General features: G+C 44.4%; 1 protein-coding gene across 1 annotated transcript; it reads right to left on the bottom strand.

Moving 5' to 3' along the window:
- Positions 1 to 1,449: 1,449 nt before the first annotated feature.
- On the bottom strand, positions 1,450 to 15,892 carry myg1 (myg1 exonuclease). Its single transcript, XM_056606704.1, has 7 exons — positions 15,537 to 15,892; positions 15,072 to 15,184; positions 12,066 to 12,225; positions 10,533 to 10,682; positions 7,903 to 8,025; positions 7,364 to 7,545; positions 1,450 to 1,898 (listed from the first exon to the last, which is right to left on the bottom strand). The coding sequence occupies exons 1-7, from the start codon at positions 15,807 to 15,809 to the stop codon at positions 1,709 to 1,711; spliced, it is 1,191 nt and encodes a 396-aa protein (XP_056462679.1). The 5' UTR covers positions 15,810 to 15,892; the 3' UTR covers positions 1,450 to 1,708.
- Between the last annotated feature and the right edge of the window lie 6,913 nt (positions 15,893 to 22,805).

Here is a 22,805-nt window from a genome sequence, read left to right as displayed (position 1 = left end):
TTTGTACGACTCAAGTCCTGTCCTTATCAGATCAGAGGGAGGAGATTAAAACATGGTCAGCAACATGTGACTAGCACCAGGATTGTGTCATACCTCCATTCCAGTTGATTAGATCGAGAGCTTGGCTCGAATCCAACCAAAACCACATGAATACCAATAATGCTGAAACTGGAGTGTGTAGACCTACTTGTACAAGATGGAGGGACAGGCGCAAATGGTGTGTGTGTGTGTGTGTGTGTGTTAACGTGTGTGCGTCTGGACTGGTGAAAGGCTTTCCATCAAGAGAGGATATACTCCTTTCACGACAGTTAAATCAACGTTTGCCTTGAGCAAAATGACAGACGAAGATTTTTCGTGCATCTGAAAACGCTACAGGCCCAAATGGTGTGGAGAGTGGTTCTGTATTACCTCGAGAAGGAATAGCAGTAATCACGAGCCGTTTCGATAAGGGGTTTCTGTGTTGGGCAGCATGGGGGAGGAAGGAACAGCTTGTGAAGGGCCATCAAAAGACTGGATGCTGAGCAGCTCTGACAGATGTAATTAACAATGAAATGAAACAATTAGCTGCCTGCTTCGACATTGGCTCACTGATGAGTTTTGCACAACGAGGGAATAAAAAAGAAGGGGGCTAAACAATGAAATTACCGAGCAATTATGCACAGTAGTAATGGGGTGAGCATCTGGGAGGAGACACAAAATTGCGACCTCTAAAGATGGCGGAATATTGTGGCACATTTAATACGGCAATCAATGAGTGTTCACCCACTTCATTAAGTGTAAATTAAATGAACCGTTCTTCTCATATACTAAAATATAATATGGCAGACAAGTAGAATCGCCTCTTCGTGCCAATGAGAAATGTATTTCTCTGGATTAATCACGGTTGATTATTGCTGCTTTGATGTGGGGGGCTTTGAAACACGCTCGTGTCTGGACTGTCTCCATTAGTGACGGCACGATGAAAGTATGGATCAAATTAAAGCAAACCTCGGAGCGTAGAGCCTAGAGCTCGTCTTTTGGTTCCACCCCTTATGAGGATTAATGCAGAGATATTGAGCATTCAGTTAAGTTTAATTATATGTATACATTTTGGGGGGGGTAAATTACAACTACGGCAGGACAGCTCTGACATGCGTGTGTGGTGCTTCAACAGCAACCGGCTGCTCCTGAACAGGACACCTTTTGTTGGTATTGATGCCACCAATGCATTGATGCTACCTATAAAGTGGTACAGGAATACTCAATGGTCTTGTCTGAACATAAGGGAGTGTGAACCTGTTTTTTTTGGTTTCAGCATTAGCGTTACTCGTTACAAGCATGCGTATTATTCTTGTTAGAACAGAAAGCCTATCTGCAAAAAGCCCATCAAAGTTATTCAATGTTTTACGATGTAGGATGATCACCTTGTTTTCGTCTAAAGCACACAGAGACTAAATAGAATTTTCTATAGAAAATGTTTTTTATTATTCAAAAAGATCAAGCAAGTAGAGGCAAAGTATGTTCGACACTTCAGTCCAATGTAATAGGATGACAAATTTTACATTTAATTTCCTGAACATAAAAAACAAAAACAAAACCACTAAAATGTATCATAAGTCATGGCTAGAATATGCCCCACTCACTCAAGCTAGCTAGCCTGACTGATGGCTAGCTTGAGCGACCCTCAGTTGACTGCAAAGCCCTCCGCTGATTGTGATTTGTGAGGGACTCAAGTGCTACCATTGGTGGGTGCGAGGGCGCTGGCCTGCATGGTCCTACGGGCCATCTCCAGGGCCCCCTCCTTGGTCTTGTTCCCGCCGATGAAGCCGCTGGCATGGACGAAGATGCAGCCCTCGATCCCACTGAGGTCCGAGAGCGCCTGGTCCCGGATGCCGCGCCACTCCTCCAGCAGAGAGAGCCTGCAGCGGGAGAGGGAAGAGTCGAGTGGGCAACACACCCACGTATACTGATACATGTCCCTGTGAAGGAACATAGTTATGGTTGGGTCGTGGCCTTTGAGTATTATAAGGTGAAACAAATAAGGAAATGGGAGATTTCTTTTATGAACACTAAACTATTACATTCCTGTTATTTGTTGAATTAAATTTCTTGTTGTCGAATTCCTAGCAAAGGTCTTCAAGATTTCATTTTTAAAAAGGAAAGCACATACAGTACACCTGGGCTAAAAGCTGCAATCATAGGCAGCCTACTACGGCTTTCCAATATATCTCCCTTCCTGTGTGACTGGAGTGCGTCTAAAGCCCATGGATTCCTCTCTCATAACATCGATAAACGGGAAGCAAGGTTGGCGTGTGCAGCTCACAACGCCGGTGAAGTCAATAGACAATCGGAGATGATTGGATCTGCCAGGAATTACCAGGAGTTCACGTCAAACAAGCTGGATGGACAATGCTAACACGGACGGATGGACAGCGCATCTTGTGAGACTCAGCCATGTATAGCTTTCTCAAGAACCTATTATTTTCGTTTCCATGTAATGGTAAATGGACGGCATGGATATAGCGCTTTTATTCAAAGCGCTTTATTGCCTGACATTTACCCATCCATGCACACATTCACACACCGACGGCGGAGTCAACCACGCAGGGCAACAGCCAGCACGTTGGGAGCAGTTAGAGTTAGGTGCCTTGCTCAGGGACACCTCGACACTCAGGGAGTCAGGGATCGAGCGCGCAACCTTGCGGTTACCAGCCAACCCGCTCTACCTCCTAAGCTATTGCCGTTCCCGTGGTGTGAGCAAACGTTTACACCATCTCAAATATTGGAATATACCATCGCATCCTTTGAGAGCGTGCGCAGTTCCAAGTCTATACCTTTGACTATTGACCAAGGCATCATCATCACACTTTCCTAAGTACATGGTGATCATTAGTAATAGGAGCACCAGGCATGGTGAGGTGGAATAGCAAACCGCCATTCCCCCTGGTTACGGTTTAATGGATCTGCAGATCGATGGACTCACGGTACGGCCGGAAAACAAGCTCGCAGGAAAGGTCGATGAGAGCCCAAGTGCGGGAAGGATAATGAGGGGAATGGGGCTGTTGTTGTGGCCATGACAGGCGCGGGGAAAAGTAATTATGAAGATGACCGGTACAGACATTTTTTTGATCCACTCCCCCTCTTAATGTTGGTGAGCGTAGGATTTCCAAGAGACAACCCACCTATAAAATCAAACCGGAATCACTCGAGAAAGCATGAACAAGGAGATGACACGCTCACCACAATTTATTTATTTATATATATATATATATATATATATGATTTAAAATCGAGCCCGCCGTCTTCAGTTGTAATGTCCTCTCTGAGGCATTAGAGGAGACGTCTGTACGTCTGTTGGAAGTTTACAACCCCCTTGTACACGTGGGACTTCCCACACTGCTCCCCCTGCGAACAACTGCCACAGCAGGGGCCAATCAACTGCTTCCAAGGAGGCCCCCAGGCTGCCGATGTATGGATCTTAACACATGGATTAGTGTTGATCAGACACTTGTCTGACACTTGAAGCCTGGAAGGTTAGTAGAGGATGCAAGTTACATTTATTGATTCGGGGGAAGCGGCTCTAGTAGAACAGGTCAAAAAATCAATAAGTGTCTTGCCTCCACAAATAATAGTTTGGAGAAATCTATCATATTTAACAAGGTATGTCTAAGTATTGCCTCTTTAAGACGCAATTATGCTCAGAGTAAGCAAAGGGCGAGGTGGCGTACATTTTCTTTTTTTTTATAATAAATAAATAATGCCAGCCATATGCCTGCATTTACAGCCAAGGAACACCACATGCTCTCACTCTCATTTCCTTAGCGCTTTGACAAAAATAGAAAATAGTTTTTCCCCCAGGTGCTGTTGTAGAGACACACAGGTGATAACAACCTCCCCCCTGCAACCTCTCCTTAGTGATCCCTACTGGGACCCAATGAAAGGAGCGACCCAGAGGCCCGTTTCCATCCACGCAGCATTGTCTTCCACGGGCGCCACGACAACCACGTTCCACGCATTCATCACGCATATTTTGGGTCTTTCTTCGTAGAAACGGAATTAGATAAAATTAACACAATAGAGAAGGAGATGGAAGGGAAAAGGTCATGGTGGACAATAGCCTATTCGATTAGTCAGTGGCCTGGACAAGGAAAGGGAAGGGTTACCTCCCTTTGGGGACGGTTGCTGAGTGCCCATAGGGAGGCACCCAGAGAAAGACCGAGTGATGGATGTGAAAGGTGGAACGGAAATAAGAGGAGAGGGGGCCGAACGATGGGGGAATGGAAGGTAAATGGGATTAATGGAAGCAAAACCCCGGAACGAGATTACGATAGTGTACGACACACACACACACACACACACACACACACACACGAGATTGGGAAAGGAGGGTGTTCCCAAAAATATAATTTTGTTACTAAATGCAATCCATCTAAGACAAATCGTTTTCTAAATCTCATTGAGTAGGCTTACTCGTTTTGTGTTGTTGTTGATTTTTGTCGCCCAAAATCCAGTCAGTTTTAATATGTTTTTTATGCAGTCCATGTGCACTACACCCACACTGGGACTGTTTTTACCTGCTCCAACCCTGTTATAGAGCTAGAAGGAGCAACCTTGAGAGACTGCGATTTGGATGGTGGGGAAATTTTCAACAACAATTAAACCAAGCCAATAACAACAGTGAAAGTGCGTGCTTATCATGACCAAACCACTCGACAAACGCAATCCGTGGTCGGCTGAGAGCCGCACGACTTGCTCCCGGGGGCTCAGTGATGGTGTGTGGAGCGGCGCAGGAAGGAAGGGGGTGGGCAGCCAATGAACAGCTCCCTCTCTCTCCATTTCCTGCTGATCAGCACGGTGCCCCCTGAGAGCAGCCCCATGCCACTCTTCAATCAGCCCATCTTTCAGCCCACACTGAGACTCATAATGAGACGCGTCAGGAGCAGCGCAAACACAGGAAGGGCACACATGGCACTGGTACAAGGCACTCTGAGGAGGAAGAGGAGGAAGAGGAGGAGCAGGAGGAGAGGCGGAAATAAATGTAGCGGCGTGAGCCAACCGCCCTGTTGCCCGTAGCGTTCTACCATCTGAGCTAGGGCGTCGCCTCAACCTTTATATTGGCAGTCTTTGAAAGCCCCGATAAACGCAAGGGACATCCTGTACACAGGTTTAAAAGGGTTTAACAGACAGAGAGGAAGGGGGATGACCAGCGGACCACTGCCAATTGATAAGACGGTTTTGGGGTTGCGGATGTTACAGCCATGAACAGAATGTTCCCCCAGCAGGGAAAGAGCATCACTAATGGATCTCTGAGTGAGTGGAGGTACATCCCTCCGGAGCCAACGTAATTACAGGGAGATTATACAAGTCTACTGGAGACTGTCAATGAAAATTGAAAAGATTCTCCTGCCCTCTCATGTAGACTTATTTGGTGCAGGGATTCGTGCCAGAGGGGGGAGCATAACGGCAATGAAAACCTCCATGTCGACAAATAAATGATTCTGAATGGTTAGATTGTAATTAACATAAAGAATAGTAAATAAATTAATAAATTTGCTAATAAGTAATGCAAAACTTTTTATGCTTTTTATTAGGGAGAGTAGGTTGGGGGGGGGGGGCTTGTTACCAGTGAAACTACATCTGAAGGTTTTTACTTGCACTGTATTGATTTTTGAGATTTCTCATGAGACATTAGCTAGATGTTGAGTCATGTCCACAAACATACTCGCAGGGAAACACAGGCGCTATACACAAACACGACTAACAACTGCTCTGACAGATGCTTTTTAAAGCCACGTAGAGTCCCTGTCGTAATGGCATTTCTGAAGAAGAAAAATAAATCAAGTTACTTAAAAATACACAAGAAATAGACCAACAATTCTCAACAAACTTATAGATAAGAAAAGACAATCCACCAGGGTGGCATGGAGAGACGTAGAGCAGCTGCGGCCAGGCTAACAACCAATCAGGAGAGAGTTCCCCCGAGGGCAGCGCCGGTGAGGCTGTGGGTATGGAGGTGTGAACCTTCTCTAGGAAAACAAGGTCCCGGGAGTTGGGCGCAGCGACGCACATTAGAGAGGGTTAACCCTCTGACGAGGAGAGGGGACGCGTCCTGACGTAACTGATGTGTGGCCCCGAGGGTCATGCATTCTGATGAGCCAGGACCGCTTCTCGCTTTAATATCAAGTGTGCCGAACGTACCAACATTTCAAACATACAAAACTAGAGTTCACTAACAAGGCCTTCAAGATCACCAAGTAGCAACAATGCAATTCAGTTGGTATCGTATTCATTTAAAATAAAATAAACATCATCGCTAGTGCAAGTTGTTAAAAATATAAAGGCTCAATTATAAATCTGCCTTTAGGCTATATATTTTTAAATGCAGGTCTATCTATGGTTAGTTTGCCCGTGGTCTCAAGTAGCAATAAAAAAATAAAAGGAGATACTTGAATGACGAGGATTCGGGGGAGTTATGTGCCGACTGTGGTGTGTTAGCTTGTGCGCGCTTGTGCGTGAATGTGTGCGTGTGCTGTCAGGGCACCGGCTAAATCTCAGCAAGCCTTTAAACCAGGGCAAGCCGAGAGCCTTGCACCTGTGAACCAAAGCGTGGCTTTGGTGCTGGAGACTTCCTCACGACTTCGGTAAGACTCCTCTCCAGAGGGACCACGAGTCAAACCCGCCCCAGCCCTCCCCCGTTTAATGAGCGGGAAACGTATGCTAATCCTGTCCCACGGTTGCGATCACTCAGCCCATCTCAGACAGGGAATCCTGTCTGTCACTGTATCCCACCACCTTGTGACACGCAAGTGATAGGATATGTAGAACCCTGTTCTCAAGGATCAACGGGTGCATCTCACTAGACTATCGCCCTAAAGGCAACTGTGATGCATATACAGACGGACGGACGGATAGACTTAAATGACCAACATAAGCTAGGTAAGACCATTGGATAATAAGTCATTGTGTAGCCTCAAACCATCATGAAACCAAACCCTCACAGAATATCTAGCAACCCTCGACCAAGCAAAATACCAACTTTGATCAAAAAGCATGTTCCTTTGTCGTGTTGGGGTGGCTCTTGAACCAACAATAACATTACTTTGTTTCTGCGGACATATAAACCATGTCGCAGACTTACAACGCTCGCAAGTTTTGTTCTGTTTGTTCTGTTTTTCCCAATCGAGGGGAAATTCATCCTCCAAATCTTTCCTGCATAAATCCCCCATTAATTTTGAAAAATATGTTATTCAAGAAAGTAAGATACGCACATTGTGCGACTTCTCCAATTTCATCATATGTTCAATTATCTTGATGAGGATTAAATATCTCCCAAAAGGATCCCAATGTGATCACAACAAACCGCGAGGAGCCAGGATGCCCTCACCTGTTCTTGAAGGTGCTGAGGCCAGCCGGGACACACTGGACCCGCCACTGTCCGTTCTGGTCGGGGTACAGGAGGAACTTGATGGGGGTGTCCACCTTCAGCTCTTTCTCCAGGGCGAAGAGGTGCTCCTTCCAGGGACACCCACCTTGAGAGAGGATCACCACCTCCCCGCTGGGGTCCGCCTGCGGGGTCAAAGGTCAAAGGTATCAAAGGGTTCAGGCCGGGGCTCGAGCATGTGGCCGAATGATCAAATGGACAGATTCTGGTGTTTTAATGGAAGCTATGGAAGTGTATTGTTGCCCTAAACCTAATGGATCATCAAAAATGACATCCTAGCCGTAGCGCGGGGATCATATTGCTTGTTGCACACCTCAGGAAAATATTGAGCAACGCAACGTCCACAACAATGTCATGGGGAAACCCAGGCCTGGGATAACACGGTTTACGCTCAGACTTTCTGCGCACCTTAAGAATGGTGCATAATGGCAACACTAGATCCTGCTTCACTGACCAGTGGTTGTGTGTGTATGTGTGCGTACCTGATGACGCTCCTTAATGGCCTCCTCCACCACTACACGAGCTGGCAGCCAGGAGTTCTGGTAGAAGTCCAGACGATCCAGCAACTCCCCACCTACGAGCTTCATGGCCTTCTTGAATCCCTCCTGGAAAACACACACACACACACACACACACACACACACACACACACACACACACACACACACACACACACACACACACACACACACACACACACACACACACACACACACACACACACTTTTAGAAGCCTGAAAGGTTTTGCATTTGAATGTCATGCGTAGAAAGCCCTACTTCTCAGTCGCGTGACCTTTACTTAATTGTACTCACCGGCTAGCTAGTAAGTTATTAATGCATATATACAATCTCCAGAATTAATTAATTTTAAATAAAATGTCTGAGGCCAACTTGGAGAAGACGTTTCCCTTTCAATGATACTTCAGAGTAATGCCTGCTTTCCCCCGGGGACGTACGCGCCGCGGAACGGCCGCGACCTCTGCCCTGTGTCAATTTCCACCGGGCGCGCAACGGCAGCGTAGCGCTGCCTTGCGAGCCAGCCGTATTCACGCGAGATCACGAGATAATCCTAAACCTAATGTACTCAACTTCCACTCCCAAACCTACTGCAATTAAATGCCAGGCTTTGTCCTTTCTGACATTGTCCTTATAAAAAGGATGATTTATTTCATAAATTATTTTATGTTGCTCCACTTGGACAATCAGTCTCTTGTCGTCCATGTTGCCGACCCTCCGAGACCCTTTGATGGATTGACTGCTGACCTGGCACCACCGGTCATGACGTAATGTTGATGTGAAGTTATGATAGGCTACGTGAGCTGAGTATTGTGTTTTATTTTGAAAATTGACCGGATGCTCTATGGATTTTACTTTTTTTCACCTCCTGCCCGGCTCGATGTGCTCTGTTGAAATTGACGCGGTTCAGCAACGACTCGCGTCAAAAATAGAAGTGCTACGGAATGATAGCGCTGCGGCGCGGCGTGCCGGTCCTGGGACGCTGCTGAGACGTTCCGCGGCGCTTACGTCCCCGTGGAAATCCGGCTTTAGTCCTCTATTTGAGCAACACAACCAACCCAAGTAGCCTACAGTGCCATCTTGATTAGCCCCGCCCACCTAATGACCCGCCAACCCAGAAACCCAAGTACGATTGGACTAGAAGTCAGACAGGCACAAAATAAATGTTCAGTAAATATGATCTGCTACTGGGTTCCAGCGACAACCAGCCACACCCTCAATTCCCCCCAATATCGATATATATGATAGATGGACACCAATAGGGACGTAAATAAAACACACCCACACACGGACACGCACACACACACAATCCACAGGGGTCTGATTAAAGTGGAAGTGGTGGGGGGAGGGCAAGTTGCACCCGGAGCAGGGAAATTCAAATCTGATTTATTTTTAGAAATAGATAGGAAGTTATAACAATTATCCCTACCTGGCGCCAGGGGTACCCCCTGCTCAGCACATACAGTTTGTGACAGGGATAACATCTCAGATAAATTAACAAAAGAAAAATGCTTGTATGCTCCATGCATTACAAGAAAACCAAATTCATGCATGTGTGTTTCTGGATAGACTTTGCAAAGTCAGTCCTCTGACGGAAAATGCTATGGCGGAATAATAAATAAGTTGGAAATGGACAAAACTCAAGAGGCCGTCACTTAGTGAATGGTGATTGCGTAGTTTATTGGCCCAAAGCAATCATCCTTAAGCCATCCCCGCCTGTCACATCGTCCTACGTCCCAGCCCACCCTGCTGTGACTGCAGGCACTCGTAGAAGGCCTGGGGCCATTGGAAAATATGTGGAAACCACAGGACAATCGAAAACAAGAGCAAGACTCCACGGTGTATGTTTGAATGGGAAAATAAAGGACAGAGAAGAAAATGACAACAGGGGTAGTGACTGTGGGCAAAAGCCCCCCCAGTGCACCCTCCTCGGAAAGACTGAACACAAAAGGCGAGCCAATAACATCTTCACCGATTCGGGTCTTCAATAGAAAGATTTTAGGCGACGTATTCATTGATAGTCTATTCGTAATTTCAGAATCTCCGATCATGACAATGGGTTTTGTCATGATCGGATCTAAATACTAGGGCAGGGTAAAAATACAGATTAATCAATGCACTGCAATTTAATGGTTCTCTATTCACTTTCGATCCAGAATTTTTTTTAATCGATTATTTCGATGTAAAAAAAAGAAGAAAAAAAAAAGAAAAAGAAGCATACTAACTCAGTCATTGTAATCTAGAAGCGAGTATGCCTAAATGTACATGCCCTTTTACATTTGTCCATGTTATGATTATTTATTTTATGTTGCAAGTTTAGCTCAGGAAGAATACTATACAATGGTGTATTCCCTTTTTGCTAGTTAAAGCACAATGAAATGGTTAATTCATTTTGAAATGGTTAATTCTAAATAATATTTAGATATTTTTGTCATCTGCACGTATTATTGAATCGATATCGTATTATTGAAGACTTGATATTCTCAAGTCTATTTCGGACACAAAAACAGAACACAAGAAACTCAGATCACACATACAGACAAAGTGAGGGAACGTGACCTCAAGAGGCCACGCCCACCTGCCATCCACCACCCACCTCTGTGTCCTGGCTCTTGCTGTTCCAGCGTGGGTTGAGGTGTCCCACGCGGGAGCTGAGCGTGCTGCCGACGGCGTAGCGCACCTCGCCGTCGCACTGGGAGATACCGTTGTCCACTCCGTCCACCTCCTCCACAAAGCTCTCGTACAGCTGCAAGGGAACACACATCAAGAGGTTACCCTTTGGCTCTGTGCAAAGAAGTAGGGGCCTTATAAGGGAGAACTAGACTGGGTACCCCCAGCCCGTTCTGCTGGCGATTTGAAATCGCCCTGCAGTAGGGTCTGTAGAGGAGCAATACATTTCTTCCTGCTTCCGATCCGCTTTTGCGGGAGCCAATCACCAAGCTGGCTTTTCCCCCTGGCGCGCTATTGGCTGGTTTAGCATAATGACGACAGGGAAACGACGGCAAGCAGCCTATTGCGTACAGTCATTTGAACTACGCCCGTTGATCACGCCTCTTGTGCTGAAGAAAATTGACAGCAGCCTCCACAGACCAACATGCACTCTAAGATTGAGCTTGGTCCGGCAATAGCCAGGCTAAGGGAGAACCACACCCAAGACAACACTCGCAGATTGGTTCACCCACATGGACACCCTCTCTAGTGGATTCAGTGCAGCCACGATGTGACGCAGGGGGGTATGTGGAGTGTGGGGGTGTTGGATGGCTGGTTTACACAGCCTCACCTGACCCAGAGTCAGCAGCCCTTTCTCTATCAGCCTTCTTGTCTGTACTTGTATTCTTGTGGACTTGTACGAAATCAGTCTTGGCCAAAGTACTTTTGCATTCAAAACTTTTGTTGCTCCTCATTAATACACCAACGTCCACAACAACAACCAATTTTCCAGCCGCTTGCTTTTTATATTTGGCAGGGTTAAGTTTGATGTCACTTTTCGCTTTATTGGGTGAAGACAACTAGAGTAATGCCAACGAAGAGCTCAGACGGTGACGTCATCAAGCACGCTTCTGTTCCAACCGCAGAAGGACTGTACTGCGTCCTCCCGAGGCCAACTACCAAGAAGAGTCTGGACCAGGTGTACTCAGTATTGAGACATGAGTGATGCGAATCTGGGGTATTACACCTGTGTGACACATTGGACAATCAATGCACACAGGATAGACCAGCCATCACAGTACTACACAAACTCAAGGAGAGCTCGGAAATTTCAGTATTCACCACCTGCTCGGCTGCAAACATCTTCCCAACTCTCAAATAAACAGTTTCTGCTATATCCATCCGAGTCTTGGTATCGGGGAAGCCCAGAAAAAACACCTTGTGGCGAAGCAGAGCCACTTAGGTGGATTGTGGCAGAGTTGCTACAATTCATTTTATTACAAGAAGACACTAATAACAATTACGGCAAACCATAGATCAGACGGTAAAGGGAAACCATGATGAAATAATGAATTGAACGAGCACACAGGATCGTGAGACAGACAGAAGGAAAAACTATCTTAGGTGTGACATACATCACACAAACACACACACACACACACCATGATGTTTTCACCTTGCCACCTTGTCACCGCCTCACCTTGTCAAAGAGCACCTCCAGCTGCCGGTCGCCCTCCCCCAGCCCGGTGAGCTGGGCCAGGAGCCGCCTGCCGAAGTGGACGTAGACCAGGCCGGCGGAGCTCAGCTTGGTCACCCAGGGCTTCTCCGCACACAGGCTGTGGAAGCTCTCGCCAAACGTCCTGCAGCCACACAGGGGGGGTTCTCATTGGAAAACTGTCACAAAATGGCCCCCGTTCACCCGGGATTATGTTTGCCTGCCATCAGACTTTAGATAATAATCCAAAATCTGAGTTGTGGGACTGACTCAACACCCACTGAAGTTCCACTGAGAAAGCCTTGTGTAGAAGAGAGCAGAGGTTTATTGTCTTTAAAGAGATATGAATTAAATTTATTCATGAATATATGCTAACTGGAAGATTGAAATCTGGTTGTTGTTTTTTTCCATTAGGTTAATAATAATATAATCTTTGACTATGCATCGCTATCGACTCTAGACAAAGTTTATGGGACATGAGCTATAATTCATTACTTTTTGCACCTCCACAAATAATTTCTACATGAATGTATGAGCCGCCTCTATCTACTGGTGTTCTATTGAGGACCACATTTCTAGCTTTGTTCCAAGCCTATGACGTCAAGATAACTCCAGAGCAGAGCGCTTCATAAAAATGGCACGACACAAGCAAAGAAGTAGAGCATAGACAACAAAAGAGTGGAACAATATTCCACTAATTGGCATCTCACACCGTGGGCTTAACCCAAGCTCAATTATCTCCTCACAGAATTGGCTCCTGGTATATGACGCACATATAGCCGGCACAAACGCCGCCGCAGCAACCAACCAACCACATGCTTTGACGGTTTCTTCCCATCATGACGATCGATAATTTAGAACTGAATATGTGTGAAGAGTATTACTAGCTAGTGAGGGCTCTGCAGCCAACAATGTTTCGTGCAACTACTAGCTATTCTGCATGCACCATCTGAGGTTAATATACAGAGGAACTATGAGTTCTGGAGAGAGAACGGCTTATAATGATGACAAGAGTGTCTGGCATCATGATCTATGATGGATATAATTTAATGTATATGAGTTTTTGTTTACAAAACAGGAAACTAATGCATTATGCAGATGTAATCATACTTGGGTCACCACAGGCCTAAATCTGAGTAAATAATGTGTTTTCTATGATAGCAGGAGGGCTTGATGATGAATTCATCTTTGAAGTGGGAGGTTTGCTTTTATGCAGAAGTCCGAAGCTAGTGACCCCTCCAACGGGGTCGTTTTACTTCAATCAGGATGCTCGGGTTTCACAGCACAGCGGAAAAGCTCCACACCGCCGACCAATGAATTGGAGACATGCTTAAGGGGTCCGGGACTAATCACGACCATTAGGCGGCTGATTGGCTGAGCAGAGACATCTCTCCGAACTGATTAAGAGGAGATGGCCGTGGACTGTGGCGGAGCGGAGGAGAACAAAAGCGGTGAAGGATGATTTGATGAGACGGGGGTGAATATATGGTAACACAGCCAACCGAGTGTGTGGATGAGATCCTGCTGTAAGAGCACTACCCGCATGTTAAGAAGGCTAATGGCCTCCAGGACATTGGAGGACGGGCGGCATGAAGCATTTGATAGAGAGTCAAGGAACAAGTAGCGGGGGGAGATTTTTTGATGCACAAACTCTTCAATGAAAAGACAGGGACGGTTCCCTTGCAGCAACAAGCGCAGACTGGTTCAGTAGATTCTGCCGGAGTCATTAAGTGCAGAGTCTGGTGGTGCTGTGCTTCAATCCTGATTCTCTTCCTGCCTATATAATATGCTGCCATGCTAAAACAAATGATACGATGATTTCAAATGATATGTAGGCAACGGTTTCTGTCAATTTATAACTAATACGCTTTGTTTTGAGCATGAACCCAATGGAAAATGGGTATTTGCCCTTCTCAAGTTGATTGATTTAAAAAGGTGTTTGTGCAGATTGATTCAGCAAATACTCCTTAATCGGTAAGACGGATATAATACTGCAGCATTCACCTCATCCATCCAAAGCAATGTAGGGGGAACATATTGGCCAATAACCTACGTAAGCAGCAATGATGAAGGCAGAGGTGCAGTGATGACGTGCATGGGTGAAGTAGTTAAAATCAAACCAAAACCAGAAGTGCAATTTCTGTGACATCCTGATGTCAATGTCCATTGCATGTCCAACACCCCACAATGAACCTGTCATACACTCTGTCTGACTCATAGTCCCCACCATGAACACCTCCAGGGACCTGGACATGTGAGTGGCAGTCACATGTAGCAGCAGCCTCCCTGCCCATGTCATCTGACAGCAGGAGGTTTCCTTTGAAGGGAGTGCTAATTACTGCAAACCGCCTGCCGGGCAGCACGCCACGGGGATATCTTCAACCCCACCATGGATCACCGTACAGGAAATCTCTAATTGCCGCCGGGGACATTAAGCTGACAAGACACCTGGAAAGCACTGATTATTCAACATGACGAGGTGTCATTGGAGTGAACTCAAGTGGAAGGGAAAGGAACACCATGTTGGGAGGGGCGTTTAGCCAATCTCTACCCCTGACGCGTGATAAAGGCTTTCAAAAAGACTTTTCCAGTGCACTCTGAATAACTTGGCGCCATTTACTATTAAACAAGCCTGTCTGGAGACAGGCTGTCTCTCTTTTAGACAAGAGGCAGGGAAAACAAGACAGCCAGAGAATGGGTTTTGTTCCAGGATGAAAATATGTTCAGTTCCAACATAGAAGGGAACTCATGAAGAATAACCGTGTGTGTAATGTTGGCAGGTCTATTAAGATGAATTGAATAAACCAGACTAGTCTAGGAGACACAAAGCTGTTAGATAACTAGGAGTACTGTACGCGTGATGATAAATTATTAATTATTTAGCAGGTACCATCCCCGTCTCGCCAAACTCCCTTCAAATCAACATCAATGGCCAGCTACTTTTGGTTCGATTCATTAAAGATATGTGGCGTTTGTGTTGGGCATCAGTACCTCTGATGATGGTCATAGAGATGCTTCTTTGGGTCGAACTCTCCTCCTACGTCCACAACTATGTCACACTTTGCCAGCTCCGCGGGGTCCCTGGTCCGAATTATCTCTGCATCCTATAAATTAAGTAAGAAGTTGATACAATACAAATGCATCCTATACAGCTTTTGAACACGTCTAGTAGTCATTTATGGTCAAGTTACCCTTGCTGTCATATGCAATGTGAAACATTATAGCATTTCTATATTTAAAAACAAAATAGTGAGGCCTGGTAAATATACGTCTACTTAACTAGAGAGACTGAATGAGTGTCATATCAGAATAATCGCTGCTTAAATGCATAGTAGCAACCTGCACATTGATGACATTTGCCCTGTCAAGATCATTAACTGTTACACACGCAAATTTTCGACATGAATACAACTATCCGTTTTCTGTAATAACTCTCCCTCCTGAAAAACGGCATACCTTATATTCAGGAAGCTGACGAAGAATGAAACAGGCAAGTACTTCATCACAGTGGAAAGTTCCATTGTGAGTGCCAATCTTTTTAGAAGACATGCTGTCGGTGCAAAGACGCTTGGCTTGACTTGACATGTACTTCGTTCTTGTACGAGTGTTGTCTACAGAGTAAAAAATATTAACATTTACTTTTGAAAGAGGAATAAGCGTTGTGCATTTACTGAGATTTATTACAGCCTTAAATCTGGTGAGATGAACTGCTATCATAAATGCATGCATGGAAACCGAAAAGTCATGCGACCAAAGCGGGGACGTATTATCGGTCGGACCGGATGTAGGTACCACTGGGTTCGAGCCTTTCTCACCATGGGACAGGCCGTGAATACGGGGGTAGATTAGAGTGTTTTTGTTTAAAACTACTCATCAGCTTTTTCACCGCATACATTTTAGACAAAATATTAGGCAAAGACGTTTTTTGATCAAACTATGTGATACCTTATTTGGCTTAAGCATTACAATTCGTAAGCAAGACATATCTTACATTGCCATCTAGCGGTTTGCGAAGGTCATCACAGCAATAGGATAGATTTAGGCATTGTAAAATGTATTGGTCATTGTTTGCTATGGTTTTGTTCAAATAAATAAATTGGTACATTCATGAATAAAAATATGAACATTAATATAACATTTTAAACCTGTACATATATAGACTTGAGATTATAATAATATATTTACAAATACAAATATTAAATACATATATATAAATAGGCCTACAACGTTTAAATGTAGCGCCTCAGTCGTACGACCTATATCCAATTATATATCCATGTGATCAGCACAAGGAAAACCTGGCTAACTCTCACAACTCTCTTCCTCGAGCTTTGTTGTTGTGGTAATTGGCCAGATGGGACCCCGTGCAGCAGCACCCCAAGAGAAAGGGACATATGAGGACGATCTCCTGATTTCAAGTGGGAAGAAAATCGTGCCTTTTATGAAGTAACGCTGAAATAGAAAGTATACAAGGAAGGAATATCCCAACCCAATCTTGAGCCTGCTGTAGGTAGGTGTTTTCCCCTATAGCTGTCATTGTAGTTTACATCTCAACATATCAAAATATCCACACCCATACTACGCGTGGGTCTGTTTGTATGTAGTAGGAATTTGCATCTGTGAGTAGTATGCCTACCTTTGTGTGTTGTTTTCAGCTTGCTTATTATGTTGCTCAATGTTCTTATAATACTTTATTCAAATTCATACTACGGTATGTTCAATAAGTCAAATTGAAAATTTCGGATTTGACTTTTAAGGCTGTATAAATTGTTTGTTGATATGTAGCAAGAACTCTAAATTCTAAAATAGATATTTATTATTCCGATTTGTCAACCATAGCCGCAACACAAGAACATCAACGATTATACTTTGGATGGAAGTCCAATGTCATAGTGGCATAGCAGTGTTGACCGCTATCCGCAAGGGGGCATCGTTATTCATATTTACTATTCCTGTTCGCCACTCCATCACGACGGATGACGCTCCAGCGTAATTGAATCAGTATGTGGATTGTGAGCGCCAGTCCCTTGGTTGGATAGGAGATAGAGTTTCTTTATAAACTCCGTATAATATTTGAAAGGCCTCATTTCGGCCACTGCACTCGTCCACGGAAAGTGCATGTAACCTTACCTTTCGGTTTCTCAGTTCCATCACGGCACGTTTTCATGCACTTTTTTTGACAGATCAGTAGGTTAAACTAATTGTACATTTTCTCTAAATAATTATTTTACAAGTGTATTGTTTTGTCATGCATGCCTACTTTGTTTAGTTTACACATAAAAAAAAAAGAAAGGAAATGTGAACAAAACAGATGGCATGCCTTGTACTTGTAGCTCTGGTTCAGCACCATGGACAGTTACTGAACATGGCAACATAAATATATATATTTATATACTATAAATATAGTGTATTTTTAATCAGTAATCCTTTTATTTTATGCATTTTTATATCTTTTATAATTGTTCATGCTTATCTCTGGTTAACTGATTTGTCTTTCTGTGTAGTTCACATGCTGAGAAACTAAATGTCAACCCTAATATAGTGTAGATGGGTGTGATGCAGAATAATTAACATCTCTATTTCATCTAAATTAATGACTCTTGATTTGTGTAATGGGGAGAACCAATTAAATGTTTAATTACCATTACAATTCATCATTGTGGACAAGCCATCCAGAATAGGTTTTTCGTCTATATCCCCTCTCATTAAAGAGGATAGGCCCATATTAGCAAAATTAGATATGTTTACGTGTATTTAATTTATGTAGCTGAATAAACATATTCATGAATAGATAGATAGTCATAAATTAACTATCTACATACAGAAAAAGGATTAGGATAGAGAGTAGTAAGCCTATAGTTTGAGAGTGGTAGCCTTTTTTCTTGCATAATGCAGAGAGGCACGCCAGAGACTTTAGTTTGACAGTCGGTTGACCTGAGGAGTACAATGTAGGACTCACTCTGGGATAAGTCAGGTTTATTCTTTCCCAAAAATGAAATGACTCATCGTCACAGGGAACATGAAGTAAACAACAAAGAAAAAAAAAGGCAAAAACAAATCCTGCTCATTGGCCAGCTCCATTGCTTTGCTGACCACTGAGCAACGCGTCCGTTGAAGAGTTCTCTCGTTATTGGCCGGTCAGAGACCACGTGGTAGCGTTGTCGTGTGAGGTGACCGGGAAAACGTCATAGAGCCCTGCCATTTTTTTTCCTCTCACTCTCTCTGGTTGCTTCCGGTTTTTCACAAAACAATAAAGGGAATCAAATTGTCCATGTTGGCCTGACAGGGAAGGCAGCCGTGGCGTGAGATCCACCAGTCGATGGGTTTTGCACCGGGGGGTAGAGGGTCTCACATCTCTGAGGTGTTTCAACACCACAGCACCCTGATGGGACCGATGGACGACGAGGACACACTGTACAAACTGGAAAAAAATAATTGTACACGATCAAATCAAATATTGTTATCAAACGTCTATGTGTAGCCTAAATATAGATAGATAACATATTGTTATTGAACATTCATATATATAATTTATAAATGAATTCTTCCTGCATTTGACTGTTGAGTCCCAAATGGCATCTGTCGTATACATGCATAAGATGTCAGGAGATAAATCTTAACAAATACCTTTAGCAGACACACAGCACTGCTCATTACAACATAACACAATTAAGATTGAGATTCAGGATGGAAAAATGAGGGCCTTCACTTCAATCTATTTGAAGTCATTAACATAGTCATTAATTTAGCCTGTTCCAGCTGTTATGTAGCCACACACCACTCCAGGGAAAGAAAGGAAGGAGTTGTTAATTCAATAATGGTATTGAACACAGTTAACACATTCTATTTATTGAGTTGCCTTGAAGAGGTTTCAATGCAGTGTAGATGTAATGCCACTAATTGCACGGCTTGTATCATCCTAATGGAAACTGTATCATGTATCAAGACATTTCATTGGTTCAACCAAGGAATATGGCAATGGATTCTTCTTGGCCTCAATAAATTATTGATGTATCTGACGCGGAGTCACACAGCACATTCATATTCATTAAATATGAACCAGAGGAAGGGAACATTACAGTCTATAAAGAGAATAAGAACAGCATGAGGCGATGGCTAAAATAACCCACCAAGGTGTGTGTGTGTGTGTGTGTGTGTGTGTGTGTGTGTGTGTGTGTGTGTGTGTGTGTGTGTGTGTGTGTGTGTGTGTGTGTGTGTGTGTGTGTGTGTGTGTGTGTGTGTGTGTGTGTCTGTTCTCCATTAGAATTCAGAGTGTGTGCCCCCATCGTGAGTCACTCCCCAGCATCTCGCTGCAGTTAACGCCTCTGACTTCCCACCGGCCAACCAAGGATTCTGTTTCTACGGCAACACGCCTCAGTCACCACCCCCTTCACATCCTTAGCATTGCCCAGCGTCCCCTCCCTCTCTTTACTCCCTCCGCCCCTCCCTCCCTCCCCTTTTGAAACTCCAACCCCTTCCCAGCATACACCATGTGACTTTCCGGAAGGCTCCATGCTCAGCCCTTTATTGAGATTAACCCCTTGCATTCCCTGTAGGCCGGCTGCTCTGTCTCTGTCTCTCTCTCTCTCTCTCTCTCTCTCTCTCTCTCTCTCTCTCTCTCTCTCTCTCGCCCCCCTATAGAGGCTTCAAAAGGAAACACAGTTGAGTCTCTAATCTCTGCTGAACATCAAAGAAGCCGCTTGATCTGAATGTCACATTAGCATATTTAAGAACAGCGATGAATTGTACCAATGAAAAAAAATTCTAATTTGGTGATACCCTCGTGGGGCCCGTTTCAAACTGTCAGACTATAGGATAGATAGACTTGTCCTCTTTGATATAAATTGGAAGAAACGTTGACAAATGAAGTTAATTCACTGCCTGATTTATACAGAACATAGGGGATACGGGATGGAATGAATTCAATAATATTGTTTATTATCTTTGTATTGTCGTTATCAAAGAGGAGATACTGACTCCTCATGATGCCCAGTTATTTTAGTCTGAATGAATTAGGATGAGAAGATATGCCATTATAATACTCAAAATAGGAATTGAAGCTGTCAAATAATAGAAAAACGAGTTTTACCATGGCTTAAATTACCATATGACTCTCAGTTGGACTGCTTTCATCATAAAATAATCAAACATTTTGTAATTCACAAATATATACTTTAAATGTCAACATTATGGGAAATTCCCTTTATTATTCCAAACCACATCATGATTATTATCATAAGTCTTTCCAGCCCTGACCTTTTCTTCAAATTCGTAAAAACCTTGAGCACTTTGGCGCTGCAGCTTTTTAGAATGGAAAGAAGAACCTCAACTTCCAGTGATGATCTCACCTGGTTCTTAGACAGCACACACACAAACACACACACACACACACACACACTCACACACACACACACACACACACACACACACACACACACACACACACACACACACACACACACACACACACACACACACACACACACACACACACATGCGTGTAAATGGGTGAATGTTGTGAATGAAATCCCTTCCGTTGGAGGCGGAGCCAGACAGGAGGTGAGATCATCGTGAGTGTTGAGGCGGACCGAACCTCTGGTCGAGACGGGCGCCAAAGGGAGACGCTATGGTGTATATGGGTAACGATATAGGAAATGATGGCGCTATAATGGACGACAACACTAGTGCTATGTCTGCTGCAGCATCTTGAAGTGATTGCTTAATCACACACACACACACACACACACACACACACACACACACACACACACACACACACACACACACACACACACACACACACACACACACACACACACACACACACACACACACCCACCCACGCACAATCACGCCTTGGCCCAGCACACTGGCCAGCATTAAAAGGTGTGAAAACACCGTGTAATGTACTTGGGTAATTACACCACACAAGGCCGAGGCACCAACAGGAACAGAGCTGTCCAAACACCCGACTGACATTTCCAAAGGTCCCCCCGCTTTGCCAAAAAATGGGAGGAATTTATTTATTTTGTCCCTCCACGTTACATTAATTTTATTTCTCCTTAAAAACGATCCAACAGGATAGATTGAGTCATAAGTGGCAATTACCTGGGCTTCTTCTGGCCCGCCATTCCGTTTCCAGGGCCTTGGCTGTGCGTTCTCATTAATTTCTGCTCACTGAACAGCATGAGAGGCTGTGACAATGAGACTCACAGGGGGGCGGTGGGGGGGGGCATAAATAGGCTCTCCGGGGAGGTGAAGCCGGCTGGGAGAGGTGGAAGGCTGGCCTCCCACTCGCCTGCACCCCTGGCCAGCACCCCCCCCCCCCCCCCCAGCCCCCCACGCTAGACACACACGACAGCCATCCCCCCAGCCTACACCTCTAGACACACTATTTAGAAACACAATCTGGGACCACTTGGCGATAGGCCTTTGGACACATGACAGTAGCTACCGGCGTGTCCAACAGCAAATATAGAGAATCAGATAGAGAGGGAGAGAGGGAAGACAAAGGAGGTGTGCTTACTCCTGGACTGGTATGACAAACACGACCGATACGCCACCAGTCCCCTATTGGCTGCCTTGGTCAAAACATACCATCAGCTGCACCCCGACTAATTCTCTCCACAGACGCCCTCTGCAGATTATGGGGCATCTTGCCAAACAATGGAAGGTTTTGACATCAGCTGTTATTTGGATGGACATGCCATGGGGCTCATTATTTTAGCAGTACGATCTCTGCATAGCTAGACTAACTGCTTATGTATTCTTCTGCATCAGATGCATTGTTTAGGTTTCCCTACATTAAGGAACGTTTGCTTTGATTGTTCATGTACCGTAAGGTAGCCACCACGCAAAGGCCAGAACGCTACATATGTGAACAGTTTTAATAAAGATTTCAATGCACAGTGGCCAATCAACGTTTACAGGTTTTCTGATATTCTGATACAGATATTTAATTGTTTTCATATTTTTTTTATTACATAAGATATATTTTTACGATTATAAGATTATATTATGCATATGTTATTATAACACAGCTTTGTTGAATACTAGATTCTAGTATTCTAGTCTTCTTCTAAATTCTGCTATACTGGCTGAATAGCAGAATGCATCTATGAATAACAGACCATTGCTATGGAAACAATTCTGATCTTATACTTGATGTTGTTATGTATGTAACGTATAGATTCAGTCAAATGATTGATCTCTTCAGTAAGTTGCCATGCAATACGTGGGATAAATGTACAGTGAGCCGGTCTTAATGATTAAATGAACCCTGACAGGGTGATGCAGGACCCTGACATGAACATCATCCTTTCTTATTCCTTTCAAAGAGAACTGGAATGCTGGTTAACTTCAGACGCAGCTTTGAGGCAGAGAATGCAGCCTGTAACCAAGCAAAAATAAATAATGAACGACAGCAAACACACTAACAACCACTGAAGGGAGACAGAATGGAAGCAAAGATGCTGGGCGGTCGTGCTCTATTCACACCGCTTCCCAAGGCCAAGGGGTGCAAGCAATTTAGATTGGAATGAGAGCGGCCATTGAGCAAAGAACAAATGGTGCATTCTGAACATCTGTGCATGTTGCTCCATTAATTAAAGTCCAAAACGAAAGGAGAAACATTTAGAGAGTAAGCTCAGATATTAACGCCAACCTCCGCCCCGGTACCGAGTGGACGTGCTGTTAAGGCTCTGCCTGCCTGTACTCCCCGGGTCT

The sequence above is a fragment of the Gadus chalcogrammus genome, chromosome 13, assembly GCF_026213295.1.
Source record: "Gadus chalcogrammus isolate NIFS_2021 chromosome 13, NIFS_Gcha_1.0, whole genome shotgun sequence".
In the NCBI taxonomy this organism is placed as follows: domain Eukaryota; kingdom Metazoa; phylum Chordata; class Actinopteri; order Gadiformes; family Gadidae; genus Gadus; species Gadus chalcogrammus.
Note: the sequence above shows the minus strand (reverse complement) of the source record. Positions and strands in the feature narration are given on the sequence as shown.

Coding starts and splice junctions, on each gene's coding strand:
- myg1 (XM_056606704.1), bottom strand. CDS start 15,809: ATGCATGCATTTATGATAGCAGTTCATCTCACCAGATTTAAGGCTGTA. Junction 8,026..10,532: donor GCAAGAGCCAGGACACAGAG/GTGGGTGGTGGA, acceptor TGTGTTTTCCAG/GAGGGATTCAAGAAGGCCAT. Junction 7,546..7,902: donor CCATTAAGGAGCGTCATCAG/GTACGCACACAT, acceptor TTGACCCCGCAG/GCGGACCCCAGCGGGGAGGT.